Source organism: Limulus polyphemus, unplaced genomic scaffold (assembly GCF_000517525.1).
Source record: "Limulus polyphemus unplaced genomic scaffold, Limulus_polyphemus-2.1.2 Scaffold3602, whole genome shotgun sequence".
Classification (NCBI taxonomy): Eukaryota; Metazoa; Arthropoda; class Merostomata; order Xiphosura; family Limulidae; genus Limulus; species Limulus polyphemus.
Window position 1 is genome coordinate 95,124 of NW_013669212.1, and position 20,113 is coordinate 115,236.

The following is a 20,113-nucleotide window of genomic DNA, read 5'->3' on the forward strand; positions in this document are numbered from 1 at the left end:
TGAAGTGGAACCAAATATAGATATCAAGGCAGAACAGGAGAAAGACTATGAAGCTATCTTATGATAAGAGATCTACTGAAGTCCGCTTTGTACCAGGAGACAAGGTATGGTTGTATAATCCCACGAAGACCAAAGGGAAGTATCCTAAGTGTTTTCTCCATGGGAAGGCCCATATGACATAGTGGATCGTCTCTCAGACGTGACTTTCCAGGTAAAATGTGGTCGGCGAGGTAAGCCAAAAGTGGTGCATGCCAACAGGCTTTGGCGTTATCACAGTCCAGGACATTTCAGTTGGGACGAAGTGAACAACAGAACAAATGACGCTGCTGAAGACGTGCCACCTGCAGAAGCCACCGTCGAAGAAGAAACTCTACTTAGTTTTGAGAAGGGAAACGGTGAAGCTCTTGATGAAGTTACTACCACTGATGTGACTGTTACTGACGATAGGACATTTCCTGAAGAAGCAGATGAACTCCGTTTGAAGCAGAAGCCAACCAGACGGAGACGAGTACGAAGAAGATACGTCCCGTAAAATTAAGAGACTTTGTTGAATTGTGATTTTGTATTTGTAATTCTGTACATTTAATTAAGTTATTGTTAATTGTTATTGGTTTATTGTAAGTGGCTATTGTTCGGGACAAACAATACTAAGGAGGGAGCAGTGTTGCGTCAGCGAGGTCACGTGACTAGTATCACGCCACTTCTTTCTCGAACCTTCGTGAATTATCGGGAGATTACTAGATTGGGGTAGCCTGGTATATATAAGATGGTCACAACGTGACGGGACAATGTGTAGGTAGTGAGTAATTGAACTGCAGTCAGAGAGTGTGCAATTGAACTCGAGCACGTGAGACGTTCGTTGAGAATTATAGCGCGACTTTTGAAATTAAGTGTATCGTAAAGTTGTATTCGGAGAGAATAAACCAGTTTTATTTAAGAAAGGACTTGTGTCGCTAAAGTGTAGTCGGAAAGAATTTACGGAAAATTAACTAACGACTGGAGGCGTAACAATACCAATAACTGTTACAGCTACAAAACAAAGTTTTTCATGATTAAAACTAGTGAAGACATACCTACACTTTACTATGACACAAGAGAGGCTTAGTACATTGGCTGTCCTCTCCATTTAACAAGACACTATCTGTTGACTTCCAAGAACTTATTACTGAATTTATGCTTTCAATTTGCTCATGATATGGAAATTGAATTTTAGATATGTACGTTATATATGTTACATTCATCATGTGTTCATTCATTACCTGGAATATCTATAATGCTTTCAGATTTAATGTATGGTATTTCTTTTGTAAAATAAATGTTACTCTATAATTATGTGTTTATGTGTATGTTTAGTTCCTACAGGAGGTCATATAATGGGTCTTCACCTAGGCCCCCAGATGACCTAAGGTCGCCACTGTTAATTAAGGGGGTCACTGGTGGAAGGCAACAGGAGCAGATATCTAATCAAATTCAGGAGTCCCATATGACAGTTTCTGTAAGACACTTCTAGTCAGACTGTATAAATACATATACACAAATTACACTATAGTGTAGGGCTCCCAATTAAATTTTGGGGCCTACACTAGGTCAGCCGTCTTTGCCCTCCCCTCCAAACCATTTGTGAAATGGCATTCTTGCCCATAATAATTAACACTATCTATGTCGTTGGTCGTTCTCACACATTATAGTTAAGGGTGTAACTCATAGATATTGGTGGTCGTTTCTGTCGTTGTCCTGTTTTGCATAATGTGCAAAGGTGCATAAATATTTCCACGGGCAGAGTAGGTAATCTACCAGAGAACAACAAAGAATTGTTTGTTTGTTTCTTTTTGAATTTCGCGCAAAACTACACTAGGGCTATCTGCGCTAGCCGTCCCTAATTTTGCAGTATAAGACTAGAGGGAAGGCAGCTAGTCATCACCACCCACTGCCAACTCTTGGGCTACTCTTTTACCAACGAATAGTGGGATTGACCGTCACATTATAACGCCCCCCCACGGCTGAAAGGGCGAGCATGTTTGGTGGGACGGAGATTCGAACTCGCGACCCTAACATTGCGAGTCGAGTGCTCTAACCACCTGGCCGAACAACTAAGAAACAAAAGTAACTAAAATTAAACAACTAAACAGTTTTCTACACCACGTGTCTATGCGAAAACTATATACAATCGGACTACACAGACATTTTTTTAAAGTTCTTTTATTAATAACAGAAGATAGAAAATATGTTGTATGCATATATAATAAGTACACAGTTACAATAAACCAAGGTACACTTTGGGTCTATCAAATGTAATATATATGTAGGTAGTATGCTTTGACAAAAAATTAATGATTATTATTAGATTAAGAGTAAATATTGTAAGAAGTGTTTTGCTATAAGATAAACGATAGAATTTTGTCTACTTTTGTGGTTAAAGATCATAATCAAAGAAATATACAGTGTGTACTTTCGCAATGTAGAAAATGGAGAATTACATCACTTCAAATTTAATTAAAGGTGTGTACATTATAGCCATTAAAATATCAGTTTCGGAGATATATTTGTGCTCAATACTGTGCTAAATTATTTACACAAAAGAATAAATGTGCTACGCTGCAGTTTTACTTTTTAAATATTTAATAGCATATTACTCTCATAAAATTGAAGAGCAACGAGCAGCAGGTGTAAAATCGCTAATATTACGTGATGAGGAGGGGTATGACTATTCATAATACTATAGTTTGTTAGTGACGAAAAATTACAACTATGCCTTTAATTTTAAACAATGTCTTCAGTTTATAAGCAATAATAAATATTCTGAGAAGTTTAACTTGTAAATGTATTCGCTTTATGAAAATTGGAAAGGGCTTGTTTTGGTGCTATGAACGTTATGTTATTAGGTACCTCTTACTCTTATACGACAACTAACACTAGTAACAGTAACACTAGTCTAGACTAGTTCAGTAGTTGTACTGTACTACGAAAATTATATACTGTGATAAAACCCTAATGACTGATACTTAAACTTTTTTTTGGGGGGGGATAGCAATGAAAGTAAAACATACTTTAATGTATGTGCAACGTGAGACTATTTTATCCTTCAATTTTCAACATTGTCCTTGGAAGTTGTACAAACCAAAACCCACCTTTGAGTTTGACACGAAGTTTCAGGAAAGTAAGATTTAAACCCACGCTTTAATAATATATAGGCCTTATATTTCAGGAAATAATTAATTCGTCTCTTAAGTTTCTATAAAGTACTGGTCTTCACTACTGTTTATAGCAATTCCTTCCACAAATCAATTACTTTTTTTTAACTTTAGAACTAAAAGAATAAAACTAAACTGGAACCTAGCAGAGACATTCTCACTATCAGTCTATCTGATAATCTTGTAAACAGAAGATACATCTTACACTTCTTTCCTGAAGAGGAAGTATATTAAGGGATCTTGACCCTTCCATCCCAGGATTCACTCTAGTAGTTTTCCTATTGACCCTCTCCATTACAGAAGATTAAAAAATGGCCAATCTTACTTTTGAAGGGAGATGATAAAAATTGTACCAGTAATTATAGGTCTATTAGTCTTGCATCAGTTGTTGGAAAATGTTTTTAAAAGTTTAGTAAAGATTATTTTGCAAAATCATTTACCAAAGTGTAAAATTTGGTTGGATAGACAGCATGGTTTCATTAGAGTGAAATCTTGCTTTACTAATTTTTTGGTATTCGTATTAAGAGGTTACTGCTTATATAGATAAGGATGTGGGTGTAGATTTGATATCTGCATTTTGCAGGAAGCATTTGGCAAAGTACAACAAAAAAGGCTTCTTAAAGAAGTTATATCTGTAGATTTGGGGAATAGTTGGGTTCATTGCAAATAAAACTGGCTGAATGGAAGAAAGAAGAGGGTTATCTTAAATGGAGTTCAGTCCAACTGGATTAATGTTACAAGTGGGGTACCACAGACCCTAGTGTTAACCCATTCACTGCAGCTGGGAAATGTCTCAGCTGCAATGAAAGGGTTAAGACCCTTGCTCTTCCTGATTTACATCAATGGCATAGATGAAGGAATGGTAAATAAATCATTCAATTTGTTGATAATGATAGAGTTTTGGGTGTTGCTGGTTCTGAGGAGGATACTGCTGCTTTACAAAAAAAAAATTGGAGAGTTGGGTGATTAATGGCAGATGGCTGTTAATTATGAATTAAACAAATAAATGGCAGATGGCTGTTAAGTATATAATATTCAAGTTAATGCATGTGGGATATCACAGTTTGAATTATGAGTATAATTTTGATGGAAATAATTTTAATAGTGTTATGGAAGAAAAGGATCTTGATGTTATTATTAATCAGTCTCTTTAGCCATCCAGGCAATGTGCTGTTCCTAAAATTTTAAGCTGTATCTACAGAAATATCGAGAACAAGTCTGAAGAGCTAATAATGTCATTGGTTAGGCCACATTTGGAGTACTGTGTTCATTCTTAGGCTTCTTACCCTAGAAAGGACATTGAATTGTTGCAGAAGGTACAGCAGAAGGCTACTAGGATGATTTCTGGGATGGAAAAGTTATCATATGAGGATAGTTTAAAATCTCTGGTTGTTAACAGAATTGATAGTGTTGATGCATCACCATTTTGTGTATTTAATGTGAGAATGATAAGTCTAGGACTGTATTGTCAACAAATACGAATTGACAGAATAGTCATCATTTTCAGCTAATAGTAATACAGCTTTATTTGGTAGATGCAGTTGATTTCAGGGAGTTAAGGGAAAGCTTGATATATACTTAAATGGCAAAGGCTGGCTTTCAGTGTTTTATTTTTACTTCATAATTTAGTTTAGTATAGTGAATGGGATGGCTTCAATGGATCAGTAGATCCCTCATTGTACTTATGTCAGTATTCTTAGGTAATGATACCAAAACTGTACACAGTATTCAAAGTGAGGCCTAACTAGTAATTTGGACAGAAGTTACCTCCTTTGACTTACATTTAATATATCTGTAAATAAACCCTAAAATTGTTCTACTACTAGCAATAAAGTACTGCTCCAATAATCATGAGTGACTTACGCATTACTATGCCAAGATCTTTTTTTATAGTCATGTTGTTTTGTGGGTTCCCATATATCTTATGATCCAAATTATGATAACCCAAATGCATTAACTTGCACATACTATAATTAAAAGTCATTTGCCTTGAATTTGTCCCACTTAATTGATCAAAGTCATTCTGTAATGCCTCGTTCTTAGTAAAGCTGAAATGAGGTTAATGTTATCCCCAAACTTTATTAATTGTACCTCTATAACAGACTAAACAAAACACTGCTAAAACCAGGGTCAGACCGAAACAGTTTATTAAAATATATCAGAAATCCAAAGAGAAACTTTCAAACACCAAGAATACAAATTTTATAACTTTTAAAACCTGTGCGTGGCTAGGACTACATATAGACATTAATAAGTAATATAACATAAATCTTAATGTGATTAATTTCATTAAGTATCAAAAAAAGTACACAGTGTTTCAAAATTAAACTATATCGTGTGAACTAACTCATTTTCAAGATCAAGGAAGGCTTTTGATATAGTGATTAGACCCTGATGTTGTATCTCGTACAACTGACTATTACCATGAGCCTACAAAATCTTTCACATTAATATCTGTATGTCACTACAAGGAGAATCTTGTGTCAGTTTCATAATACATATATATGGAAAATATGTGCTCTAGACACAAGATGATTTAGCACTTTTAACTCAAAATTCATAGTTGAACTAAACAATAAAGTTCTTTTTGTGTCAGACATTATTTTTGCTGTACTGTTTTGATAAGCTCTTGATGTCAGCTTTATATATTTGTATATAGCATATCTCAAATTAAAAATTAATTTCAAAAATGCTCCTAAAATGATTACCTTTTAATAAAATATTTTAAGAAATCTTAGGTTTAAGTTATTTTAAAAATAACCCTGTCTCTCAAACTCAGTGTGAGCTTTTATGTTTCAAAATGGGGACATGAGCCCTTCTGGGTTAAAAATAGCAGTAATATAAGCAATTCTCAGATACCTCTCCACTTTCTATTATCATTGTTATTCTTTATCTGATCATGGTGTTTTTTATATTCGAAGGTATATTGGTGTATGAAATCCATATAAATTAATTATTTGTTAGCAAGGAGGTTTCAAATTACCTTGCAAATTTAATTTTTTCTGACACAATTCTAATACGTCATTGTGTCAGTCTAACAAATAGCAGTATAGGTGTAATAAAACAATTTGTAATTACTAGCAAAGTTAAAGAAAACTACATACATACACTACAGACTAGTTCTTTCTCACCTACTCTTGAGAAAAGTAAAAATTGAAACCCACCCAACTTTTTCAAAAAATCATCAACTCATTTCATAAACTCTTATAAAGTGCTGGTCTCCACTGCTGCCATTAAACTCTTATAAATTGCTGGTCTCCACTGCTGCCAATCAAAATATTTCTAAAGCGCTGGTCTCCACTGCTGCCAATTAAATTCTTATAAAGTGCTGGTCTACACTGCTGCCAATCAAACTTTTCTAAAGTGCTGGCCTCCACTGCTGCCAATCAAACTTTTCTAAAGTGCTGGTCTCCACTGCTGCCAATTAAATTCTTATAAATTGCTGGTCTCCACTGCTGCCAATTAAACTTTTCTAAAGTACTGGTCTCCACTGCTGTCAACTAAACTCTTCTAAAGTGCTGGTCTCCACTGCTGCCAATTAAACTTTTCTAAAGTGCTGGTCTCCACTGCTGCCAATTAAATTCTTATAAATTGCTGGTCTCCACTGCTGTCAATTAAACTCTTATAAATTGCTGGTCTCCACTGCTGCCAATCAAACTTTTCTAAAGTGCTGGTCTCCACTGCTGCCAATTAAATTCTTATAAATTGCTGGTCTCCACTGCTGCCAATTAAATTTTTATAAATTGCTGGTCTCCACTGCTGTCAGTTAAACTTTTCTAAAGTGCTGGTCTTCACTGCTGCCAATTAAACTCTTATAAATTGCTGATCTCCACTGCTGCCAATTAAACTCTTATAAAGTGCTGGTCTCCACTGCTGCCAATTAAACTCTTCTAAAGTGCTATTCTCCACTGCTGCCAGTTAAATTTTTATAAATTGCTGGTCTCCACTGCTGTCAATTAAACTCTTATAAATTGCTGATCTCCACTGCTGCCAATTAAACTTTTCTAAAGTGCTGGTCTCCACTGCTGCCAATTAAACTCTTCTAAAGTGCTAGTCTCCACTGCTGCCAATTAAATTTTTATAAATTGCTGGTCTCCACTGCTGTCAGTTAAACTTTTCTAAAGTGCTGGTCTTCACTGCTGCCAATTAAACTCTTATAAATTGCTGATCTCCACTGCTGCCAATTAAACTCTTATACATTGCTGGTCTCCACTGCTGCCAATTAAATTTTATAAATTGCTGGTTTCCACTGCTGCCAATTAAATTTTTATAAATTGCTGGTCTCCACTGCTGCCAATTAAATTCTTATAAATTGCTGGTCTCCACTGCTGTCAATTAAACTTTTCTAAAGTACTGGTCTCCACTGCTGCCAATTAAACTCTTATACATTGCTGGTCTCCACTGCTGCCAATTAAATTTTTATAAATTGCTGGTCTCCACTGCTGTCAATTAAACTTTTTTAAAATGCTGGTCTCCACTGCTGCCAATTAAACTTTTGTAAAGTGCTGGTCTCCACTGCTGCCAATTAAACTCTTATAAATTGCTGGTCTCCACTGCTGCCAATTAAACTTTTGTAAAGTGCTGGTCTCCACTGACATTAATGGAAACTTGTTCTATAAGTCAGTTCCCCAGATAATCTTGTAAGCTTTACCCATTTTTTCTCAAGAGAAAATAAATAGGTATTTAAACCTTTCTTTGTGAGATAATCTTGGAAATCATAGTAGTCCTTTTCAAAAAGTCATTATTTTTTGTTAGATAAGGAGATCAAAACTTTTAAAGTATTCCAAATGAGGATTAACTAATGATTTCTGTAGAAAGGTAAGTATCTAATCTGACCTAAATTCAGTATTTTCAACAGAATACTTAGGGTCAAGAATATTGATAATATCTTTCCTTGTAAGAAAAGAGGAGAGAACATTAAAAAAATATAGTATATGATAGTTTTAAACAAGCACCTTGCCATAAACATGAGTTTCTGCTAGTTTTTTTTAGGTTACAATGAACATTTTTGCTTTTAAAATACTTTTAAGAGAGATCACGCTGTTTTGTTAGCACTTAATCATAGTTAAATTACTAAAAGTTTAAAAAATGTTAATGAATTCATGTGAAAATGGCACTATTTCTTCTTGGGAGAAAAAATACAGCAGAATTGTTTGGTTTTAAATATTTTTTTTTTCACAGTTCACATTGCTGGTACTAATTTGACCAATACCATTATTACTAGACATATTCTAAATATGTGAGAAAGAGTGACTGAAAGCATAAAAATTAACAGTAAGGATTTCCTTAATCATATTTCAGGGTAAATAAAACATTAGGAACAGAGAATACCTTTTACAAGCTGTTGAAACATGATTGTTACAAATGGATTATATAAATAATGTTCCAATCATTAATGTGTTTATTGTATCCCGGCCACCCTGAAGAGCTTTGTATTGAGTGAAATGTATTGTTGACAATGGATATGACAAATATAGTGTGGTTGAAGTACCACTATTAGAACTATTATAATTCTAGATAAAAAATGTAGTCTTCAAAAATATAATAGGCTTAACACGAATGTATTTATATTTAATCACTTTATATTTTTACTAATGATTTAAGTAATAATCCTTATTCTGAAAAGATGTTAATGGAAACAAGATGATCACATTAGTTTTAGGCATTTTTTACAAAGCTTCTGGTCCACATAATATTTACCCAAACATTTTGGAGTAAGTTGAGGATTGGATATGTGAGCCACTTGCTGCTATTTTTTGTATGTTTTTTAATAATGGGTAGGTTTATTAAAGGACTGGAAGTTGAATCACGCTATTCCTGTTTTCAAGGGAGGTGATAAAAATTGTCCAGATAATTATAAGCTTGTTAGCCTTACATAAATGGTGGAAAAAATGTTTTAAAGTCTGATAAAAGAGGCTTTGCAAAGTCATTTACTAAAGTTTGTTAGATAGTAAGTATGATTTAATTATGGTAAATTCTTGCCTTACTGATCTTTTGACATTGTTATATGAGGATACTACTTACCTAGATGAGGTTGTGGACGGGCTGTATATGTAGTATTATTTTCAGAAAGCACTTTATAAGGTATCACATAAAGGTTGTGTCAGAAATGTGTTCTATACTGTAAATGAGTTGGCTCATTGGATATAAAAGTGGCTGGAAGAAAGCAGAGGGTTGATATAAACAGAGTTCAGTCAGAGCAGATTAATGTCACAAGTAGGGTATCTAAGGGCTTAATGTTAGAACTTTTGCTGTTTTTGACTTGCATTGATAACATAGATAAAGGAAAGGTAAATAGATTACATACATTTGAGGCAGTATTAAGATACTGTTGCTGTATTTGAAGAGGATGCTGCTGCTGTACAAAAGGATTTGGATCATTTGGTGAGCTGAGTGAATATATGGCAGATAGCTTTTAGTTATTATAAATTCAAGAAAATTGTGCATTATCATAATTTGAATTATAAGCATAATTTTCATGGAAATAACCTTAACTTTATGGAAGAAAAAAATCTTGGTTTAATAGTTGATCTGTCTTTTAAGCCATCCAAGCAGTGTGCTGTTGCTAGTTGTAGGGCAAATAGAATTTTAGGTTGTAGCTACAGAAATCTTGAATACAAGTCTAAAGAGGTTGTAATTTCATTTTATACAAAATTGGTTAGGTCACATTTGGAGTGCTTTGTTCAGTCTTGGGCTCATTGCCTTATTGTCATTGGACTGTTAGAAAGGGTTCAAAAGTAGGCTACTAGGATGGTATCTGGAATGAAAAGGTTATCATACTAGGATAGGTTAAGATTTCTGGAATTGTTTTCTCATGTTAAGGAAAATAATAGTATTGTATCTTTTTTTTTGTACTTTATGGTGAGAATGGTAGGACAAGTGGACACAAATATAATTTTGGCATGGTAGAAGCTATCTGCAGCTAAGACTGTTTTTTTCTTCCAGAAAGGATTGTTATCCTTCTTTATGGATGCAGTAAGTATAAGGAAAGGCTTGATATTTGAATGATAACATCTGGCTCTGAGGATTTTTTTTAATAGTTTTGTTTAGGGGATGGGACAGCCTAAATGGTTTAATTAAATGATTAGTTAGTTCTCTAACATTTTGGTAGCTAGAGGATATGATAAAAAAGCTCAAAAGTGGATAAAAAATTGGCTTCGTAGAAACCCAGAAGTGGTCATAAATGGATATTGAGTTATTGAGAGGGCTTTTTCTTGTGATCTTTCAGTTAATTTTTCATCCCAATAACTTGCTTGTGATAAATTTGTCTAAGATTCTTGAAAGTGGAAATAGATTCTGTTGAGAATGTTTCTCTTCAAAACATAATTGACCACTCAAACAGATGACTCAAAAGAAGACTATTTTATACATTAAAAATTGTCACTTAAGTTGTTTAAGTCAGCTATGTAAGTTCATCTCAATACTTTTTCACCATGGAAATATTTTCTGAAGTGAGAGAAACTAACTTACTTTTTAATTCAGAGCTCCTATAGATAGAGCCAAGAATCAGATTTTCTTGTTTGACCAGAACTAAACATTTAGCAAAGGTCTGTCAAATTTTATTAACAATCGCACCTAAATCCTTTTTTTTTTCATGCATCAGTACACTTCTATCTCTGACATACACACACGTCCTTTTCAAGTTTGTATATTCAAAGTGAATAACATTATACATCTCAGTATTAAAACCCATTTCAATGTTCTATCATGTAGACTTGTTCTGTAGAGCTGTTCCGTCATGTAGACTTATTCTGTAGAGCTGTTCCGTCATGTAGATTTATTCTGTAGAGCTGTTCCGTCATGTAGACTTATTCTGTAGAGCTGTTCCGTCATGTAGACTTATTCTTTACAGCTGTTCCGTCATGTAGACTTATTCTTTACAGCTGTTCCGTCATGTAGACTTATTCTTTACAGCTGTTCTATCATGTAGACTTATTCTTTAGACCTAGTCTAGCATCTAGACTTAGTCTGTAAAGCTGGACATGCTTTTAGACTTATTCTTTAGACCTAGTCTAGCATCTAGACTTATTTTTTAGACCTAGTCTAGCATCAGAACTTGTTCTTTAGACCTAGTCTAGCATCAGAACTTGTTCTTTAGACCTAGTCTAGCATCTAGACTTATTCTTTAGACCTAGTCTAGCATCAGAACTTGTTCTTTAGACCTAGTCTAGCATCTAGACTTATTCTTTAGACCTAGTCTAGCATCAGAACTTGTTCTTTAGACCTAGTCTAGCATCTAGACTTGTTCTGTAAAGTACTTCTTGCATCTGGTTATTTAGAAGAGATAATCTTCTGTAGAGCTTGTTTTGTATATAAATCTCTACTGTAAAGCTTTACTGTCATCTAGACTTATTCTATAATGCTGTCATTGCATCTAGACTTGTTCTGTAGAGCTGATATAACATATAGACTTCTTCTAGCATCTAGACTTCTTCTGTAGAGCTGATATAACATACAGACTTGTTCTGTAGTGCTATTACTGTATCTACACTTATTCTTTAGAGCTGGTCTAGCATATATACTTGTTCTATAGTGCTGTTGTTACATCATGACTTGTCCTGTAGAGCAGGTGTAGTATCCTGTCCTATTCTGTAGAACAGATATTTCATCTGTACTTATTCTGTACAGTTGATCTTCTGTTCATTTTTTTAAATTCCTTCTCCATTTATCTTTTGATTCAAGAGCAACTAATCTTCTTTCTCAGAAGTCTTTGGTTTGATTTCAATAAATCAGATAAATGTATGTATTGCAGCTAGGGATTAAAACATGAAACAAAGGTGTCCATGGTATTGAAAATTTTTATACTTCATTTATCTATGTCATCAGTAAAAACACATTCCTTTATCTTAATTTTAATTTGATAAGATTGTTTTCATCTTCACCAATATGCCATTTTGACACACTGTTTTAATATGTATATTTTATAGTTTTGAGAACTATTGATTTATTGTGTCATTTTTTACAGGATAAGAAGAATATATGAAAGACAACAATGTGTCCTTGTAATGAAGTCAATTTGTTATACCAAGAAGAATGTAATGAAGTAGTCTAATAGAAAGTTTTATTTACTAACGATCTTAGTCATATATACAGAAAAAGAACGTACTACTCATAATATTGAAGTTAAGTTTGTAAAAATGTAATTGCCAGTTTATGTTGACTTATGGATACATTTGTTAATTCTTGTACATGTGAATTTAATGCAACCAATTAAGGTTCATCAGGGTTTAGTTCTTTAGAATATATGAGCATAGTGTTTAATTTCACTAATTTTCCAGTAAAAAGTAATAATTAAAAATGTATACGTGAAGCCAGTAAAGCATGACTTGAAAAAATCCATTCATGATGGAAAATGATAGAGCTACAAATACAGAAAAACAGTAGGAAATGTCTGCTTTTTTAATTAGTGTGTTATACCAAAAAAGTCATTTTAAGAAATAAGAAGGATTTATTGTTCAAATACTGTTACACTTACATTATTATCTGAATATTTCAAAGAAAACAAAGTGGGTCAAAAAACAGTTCCACATAATATTGGTATTCAGTAAGTATTGACAGTGAGTTAAAAGGTCCTTCATATAAAACTCCACTTTCAATAGAGTTGCAGTGGAATATAGATACCTCTTGTTAACAAGAATTGCTAGTAGTAGTTAATACAGGAAATTTCCTGTGTCCTAAAAGAAAATACAAAATAACCTTTTATTTACTGAATAAAGACTCTGAGAACCATAAACATTTCATGATGTATTATGATTCAGAAAAAACAGAAATTGAAGAAATGTCAGCTAAGTTTGAGTCATATGAAAAGAAAGTTTCCACACCAAATCCTGCCCTTAAAAGAGTAAGCCTAGATTGTGAAGCAGTATCCATTTTAAAAGTTTCAGATAATTTTGAAGAAGAAAAAAAACCTTCAATTTTAAAAAAAAAGGAAGCACGAAGGACAAAGAAAGATCTCATCATTCAACAGAATTACAATCTATATTGAAAAAGCCTGCTGTGAGAAGAATTAAGACTCAGAATAGCAGTCTAGACTTTTACCCTATTTTAAAATGTAAGAGTCTTGATGATAGCACTCAGTTACACATGATTGAGCTTAAACCCATTTTGAAAAAGCGAAATAGTGCAGAGGAACTTAAAGGTGAGGTTGTTGGAGAACAACGCCCCATCATGAAAAAAAAGTCTCTCTTAGGAGATGATGTAGAGGAAAAACCAAAGTCCATCCTAAAGAATCGGGTAAGAAGTCAAGAGGAAAGTGATATTAAAACAGATATAGTTAGAGTTACAAGGCCTAGATCTGATTCTGAACCAGGAATAAGATCAATACTGAAGAAATCAACTTTTGAAGATGAACCTGTTAAACCTCTGTCAATTCTTAGACCCCATTTTCCTGATTCTTCAGCACTGAAAACATCATTTGATAATCTTTTTGTGGAAAATAAACTTCCATCAATTTTAAAAAATCCTTTGCCATTGTGTCATCAAGAAGATGATGAAAAGTTGCTTTCTAAGAAAGATCACCTTCAGAATACTGGTTTAAATATTTTCGGTGATGTTGAACACCCTCAGTCCATTTTAAAGCACAGGAACTTTTCTCAAGGTGATGTCACTCAAACACAACCTGTACTAAAGAAAAACTCAAAAGATTATTCATTATCGGTTGTTAATCAGAACATCGGACTAAAATCATTCATGAGAACAAGAAGAAAAAGTGATTCTCCAGAATCAGATATGATACTAGCAAGTAGTGTTGTAATTATTTCTTCTGACAAACAATGCTCCAATGAAAGTAGTACATCTGAAGCAGAAAGAACAAAATGTTTACAAACTGAACAACGTGTTATTAAATCAACATTGTCACATACTGATAGTGCAGTGCAAACAACAGAAAGTGGACTTGGATGAGTTAATTCTTCTGTTTCAGGGATAACAGTCATGTAACTAATCTAATAACCATGTGTAATTTCAATTCTTACATATAACTGTACATTCTTTATTGCAAGATAATTATCCAACAGGATAAAGTGAATGCATACATTCTTCAAAAACATATCAGTGCTAAGATAGAGTAGGGAAATATAGACTTTGTTATCTTTAAGCAGTTTATTATTTTTTTTCATACAGTATTTTTGGATACAAAAGCTACTAAAATAATGATAACCATAAAGATGTGATATTAACAAGGAAGGAAATGTGGGGCACATTTATAGAAAACCTGGTATGGAGTTTTTTGTTTTTTTCAAAAGCAGTTTGTTATTATATCTATTTTGTTATTTAGAGCTTAAAAAGTATTGGCTTTAATGATTGGTTTGTTAGTGCAATAAAAAAAATGAATTTTTGTATTTTAAGCACTGTTTATTGTTGCAATAACATATTAAGCTTTATTAACAATTGCAAGTAAACCTTGAAACAGATGAATAAAAATCCAATTTATTTATAATCTGTTTGTTGGACAAATGTATATATATATATATGTGTGTGTGTGTGTGATAGATTAATGTAAAAAAAAAAATGTGTTATTTATCAGGAATTTTAAACACATTACTCTCTCAAAATTCATAAATTCAGAGAATCACAATTTTGAACCATTTTTCATGGTTTCATGACTTTAGCTATAAAGTTGGTTATAATTTTATGTTTCATGTACTTTAGAGCAAGGTAAGGCTTTTGTTATAATCTAGGCATAAATGACCATTGAATTTTTATTTATAATTGATTACATAGGATCATCTATACTTAATTAGAAAATTATTTGCTTTAAGTTTAAGTATTGAAGTTTATCTGTTAGGCTGAAACTGTTTTACAGAATTAAAGTGTGTATTGTGAGATACTGTAGTCATGTAGTGTACTGGATATTGTCTGGCAGATTTATTCACATTTGTTTTATTAAAGGAGTTTAGTCTTTTTTTTAGGCTGTATATGTGACATGAAAGTAAATTATAACTTGTTTTATTGCAATGTAGATTCCAATCTAGAAATAATACATACACAGTCATGTTATCATTAAAACAAAAGTAATCTACATGTATATGTATTTTTTATAGAGCACAAGAAAATACATGTTAATTTCTCCATAAGATGTCACCCTCTTCTGATTATTGTGATGGTTCCATTTTACCAGTACCAGTGTGTCCTGATTATACCTTTTCATCTACATTCAGTAAACTTTGTGTATATGTTACATCACCTGAAAACCAAGTTCTATTGTCCCTTCAAGTAGCTTACCTCAAGTTCATAATGGCTGTTCTTTATCAGCTTGACTTACTGCGGTAAAATTCTCATTTGTGATAAGTACTTTATACCTTAAGATATGTTGTGCAATACCTTATGAACTCTGAACTTTCCCAGAAATATCGTATACCTATCAAACTGAGACATGTGCCTTATAGAAGGTGTCGCAAGGAAGAAAACCAGATTGGCTCACAAATACAAATAGTATGAGGCAGGCCTCGACAAATTCTGGACATCAGGTCACCATGGCGACTAAACTTTTCATCATGGTGCCTAGTATTTTCTCCCATTTTATTCGTACATAGGGTTATGCTAAATAGAACTCGAATCTAGAACAGTTCTGGACTTTTGGAAGTCTGGAACTATTTTCACGTATTTTGAGTCCTAAGTTGAACTTTGTTTCTAGGATGTTATTAGCGGATTCAACACTTCATGTTTTATCGGGAATGACGCACGGCTGTTGCACGACACATTACTAATTTCATGCCACTTTGTTTTTCTTCATCTCAGTTCAATCAATCAGTGTGTGTGTCTTTATACTTGGACGGGACCAAAGACAGTTACTTCAGGCAATACTATCAAGTTGTTGTTGATATCATGTGATCATTAGCATGCACTCGTCTCTGTAAAAGTAAATAAATAGCCCCCATTTCCTGGTACAAACAGTAGTGAAAAAAGTTAGGTTAGGCACCTGAGTTTTTGGGCTGGCTCCTAGATCTGAAAATATTTGTTGAGGCCTGGTATATGTGATAAAATTAAAGAAAAGCGTTATAAATTTGAGAAGTTTAAATTGATGGCTATGATGGGAAACATAGATGATTAAGGAAGATCAGGAGAGTTGGTCAAACTGGACATTAGATTGTCAAAAGGGTTAGCTGAAATTGTAAAAAATAACAGTAAGAATTTCATTGGATACATCAACCTCCTTAGTATTCTTATACTTGTGAATTTTTTGTCACTTTTTTTTTTTTGCAAAATTTTCAGTTCCTTTATTATGAAGTTAAATGTACAAGACATGTATATATATTAACAAAACAGGTAGAAGCCACTCATATTTATATTGCATGCACTGAAGGGATAAATACAGGGAGGGTCCAGGAAGTCTGGATTCCCTCCCCTCCCTCCTTTTTTTGGGAGAGCTTTCTCTAAAAAAATTGGGAAATTCTAAAGAACATTTGCAAAACTGACTTAGAAAAAAACCACTTCCAACCCCTTTCCAGCCAGAACCCAGCTTCCTTTTCTAAAAATTCTGTGTTCATATCTTACAGGTGCATCATACTACTTCTACGTAAGAAATAAAATGGAATTACATAAATTGCAATAATCAGCAGTTCTTTGGTGTGATAGTCCTAGAAACAGGAAAATAATTGAATATAAATTTATGTTAAATAATAAAGAAACTTTAACATTTATTTAATTGTAATCTTGCTGCAGTGATTAGATATTTGGATTTGGTGTTGTTGTACTTGAAGAAGGACAATGCACACAAGGAATCCAAGATTGCATTAAGGCCAGAGGAGGTCATAAGTGTGTGTACTGGCTCTACCCACAGTGTTTAGTGATGTCAAGTAGTAGTAGAAGCATACATCAGAAAAACTCGGACTAAACTTTGCAGAATCAGAAAGTAAAGTTTACCCCGAGACTATCCCAGGATGAACAATTTTTGTTCAGCTTACTCACCCCAAGACTGTCTCAGGGTAATTGTCAAGGAGGTTAAGAATAAGCAAAATGTTAGGCTGGGAGTAGGATCTTTAGGGAATTTTAAATGAGGGCTAATTTCTGATGATGGTTAATCAAATTCTACTTTTTCTAATGTTTTACTAATGAAGATTTAAGTAGAATTCCTCATTTTGAATAGTTGATAGATGGAAACAAGATGATCACATTAATTCTGAGCTTGTGAAGAAAATACTTTGAAGTTTAAATAATTATAAAGCTCCTGGGCCAGATAATATTTCCCCAAGAGTTTGAAAGAGGTTAAGGATTGGATATGTTCTTGTAAGTCCTTGAATAACATCCAGGTATTGAGGGATTGGAAATTGGCCAATGCTACAACCTCTTTCGGGGGGGGGGGGCATAAAAACTGTCCATCCATTAAATTATAGGCCTTTTAGTCTTACATCAGTGGTAGTAAAAGGGGAACCAAATATAGTGTTTGGCATCGTAGAAGTAATCTTCAGTTAAAACAGCTTTAACTTTTCTAACAGGATCGCTAGCCATCATAAAGGATGTCTTGAGATATGATGGATGCAGTACATTTAAGAAAGTTTAAGAGAAGGCTTGATAAATGTTTAATTGTAAGGGATGGCTTTGAGTTTTGTATTTTATTTAGTTTAATTTATTGGATGTCACATCTTCAATGAATCAACAGGAGGCACTTTATTATCCTAAAATGTTATACAGGTTGAGAGCCACCTAGTTGTAGAACCTACATATTTCTATGCACCAGAAGGACATACAGGATGAAATTTGTAGAAAAAAATATTATACACCAAAGAAACCAGTAGTAATAGTGCTACTGTTTTTAGGACATTTGGAACATTGAAAAAAATAAAGCTGTAACAACAGGTACACCTTTTTAATAGGCTGAATTCAAATGTACTTTTAGGTCCACTGTTAGAAAAATCTTTTTTCATTTCAAGGGTGTAATACTTAAAAATAAGAGTTCATTTCTTAGCTTCAAATTTTTTACGTGCATATGAATACATAGGCTCTACGACCAATTGAATCTCAACTGGTATAAAGGAACATGTTACTGGGAAATTACACATACTTGTCAAGTATCACATGAAATATATTAAAATGTAATGTACCCACACCAGTGGAAATTTCACTATAATAGGATTAAGCTGATGATGAAGAGTAATTATGAATTTGGGAGAAGTCTTCGAAGAGACAATATTGTTTGAGAGATTGCTAATAGGAGACATAGTAAATGTATATCAGCTAACAGAATTCAGCAGTACTGCTCTTCTTAAAAGTGTAAATTTTGAGGTCACAATTCAATGGTCACTTGTTTGTCAAACCTCATGACTTGTTTTGGTACCCTCTCCTTTTTCTGTACTTCAGGGGGATGGAACCATATACACTGTGTAAAATTACAAAAGTAAAAGAAGTTATAGTGTTAGACAAACAGGTACATTTAGAAAGTCCCTTGTCTTGGAGTGAATCTTAAAAGTAAAAATGCACAGAAATTTATAGTACAAACGGAGTATTTCTACTCAGGCAGTATTCTGATAGAATATCAGTCATGAGTAGATGCTGTTTGTAAGTAAGCATACAGCTATCAGTTCTTTTAGATTTATCTGTAAATACATTTGAACTTTAATGTAATTTGTATGTTTAAGAAATGGACTAAAACCACTTGGTTATGCTACTATGAAACTATTGTGATAATGCTCACTTTACTTGAACAAAAACTTGTTATTACTGAATTATTTTCTTGAATAAACTTTTATTTTAAAAAAATGGGTTTTGTTTAATAACCTGATATTTTTATTGATTTTATTAACCGTTTGAGCACTTTTTTTTTGGTAGGTTTGATATACACAACACATGTGGTATAAAAACACAAAATAGGTAATTTGTCTCTCTACATTTCCAGGTATTTTTATTTTATGCTTGTAACTTATTATTAATAGTGTTCTTGAAAAATTGTAAATAATTTGGTTGTGGAGATTTTTCTTTAAACAAATGTTGAAACTGTAAAGAAATTGTCCATATGATACTATCAGTAATTTCAGGAAGTGTTTTATCTCACATCAATAAAAGGCTATCACAACACAAAAAATATGGTACAAATCTTTTATTGCCTTATAGTGATTTTGAACTTATAGCTTAAGATATTCATCATACAGCATCAGACAAAAAGAACACTATCTGTAAAACGTGTATATACCCAGTTTTACTTCTAAAACTGAAGGGTAATGGTATTCCCTGTCCATGTGCAGAGCAATTTCTAGCTAGATTTAGGTATCTGCTATTTCTTAACTAGTCAAATTGATATACATCAGATTTAGGACATACTACTAATAAAGTTAACTCATTCCTTACATTCACAACTGTTCATGGGGTTCTTGTCTAATAGAAATAAAATAGTTTAGGATAATTACTCTCTCATCGTATAATTCTGGTATTCTATTCCTAATCTCTAAAATTATTACATAGATGCAAGTTACTATGAGTACTGAATAAATTCCTGAGTTAGAAACATAGATGCAAGTTACTATGAGTACTGGATAAATTCCTGAGTTAGAATCGCACACTTGAATGGGTCCCTTTATGCATCTTAAAATTTCTTCCATCATTTCTCTCCCCCCCCCCCCAGTGGTATGTCTGCAGACTTACAATGACAGAAACCGGGTTTCAATACCCGTGACGGGCAGAGCACAGATAGCCCATTGTGTAGCTTTGTGCTTACCCGTCATTTCTAAATAAGTATGCCGATCACTTGAAACAGCGATATATGGGTTTTAACTTTCTATAATTAAAGGTGTTTAATGCTAACGGTAAGTTTACAATTCTGTATAGCTTGAACATTCTGTCTGTTGCTTTCAATGGTTTCTCCATAAACATTCTTAAAGTAAATAAAGATTCATAAATCGTCTGTCGTTGCGGTTCCAAATAAGAATTTTAAAACGCTTCCACCGGCATTTATCAAACCAAGTCTTTGAATAAATACATTTGTTAAAAAC

At 33.2% G+C, this 20,113-nt stretch overlaps 1 protein-coding gene across 4 annotated transcripts; it reads left to right on the forward strand.

The window, feature by feature from the left end:
• Window positions 1-2,449: 2,449 nt before the first annotated feature.
• LOC111088352 lies at window positions 2,450-17,290 on the forward strand. Of its 4 annotated transcripts, none has more exons than XM_022398241.1 (2): window positions 2,450-2,499; window positions 12,157-17,290. In XM_022398241.1, exon 2 carries the CDS (start codon window positions 13,275-13,277, stop codon window positions 14,091-14,093), a length of 819 nt encoding a protein of 272 aa, XP_022253949.1. In that variant the 5' UTR covers window positions 2,450-2,499; window positions 12,157-13,274; the 3' UTR covers window positions 14,094-17,290. The 4 variants fall into 4 exon arrangements, with proteins under 4 accessions (XP_022253949.1, XP_022253947.1, XP_022253946.1 ...); XM_022398239.1 differs by lacking the exon at window positions 2,450-2,499 and adding an exon at window positions 2,640-2,698; XM_022398238.1 differs by lacking the exon at window positions 2,450-2,499 and adding an exon at window positions 2,729-3,157.
• The last annotated feature ends 2,823 nt before the right edge of the window (window positions 17,291-20,113 follow it).

Excerpts from the sequence above, each read along its gene's own strand:
- LOC111088352 (XM_022398241.1), top strand. The coding sequence starts at position 13,275 with ATGATTGAGCTTAAACCCATTTTGAAAAAGCGAAATAGTGCAGAGGAA.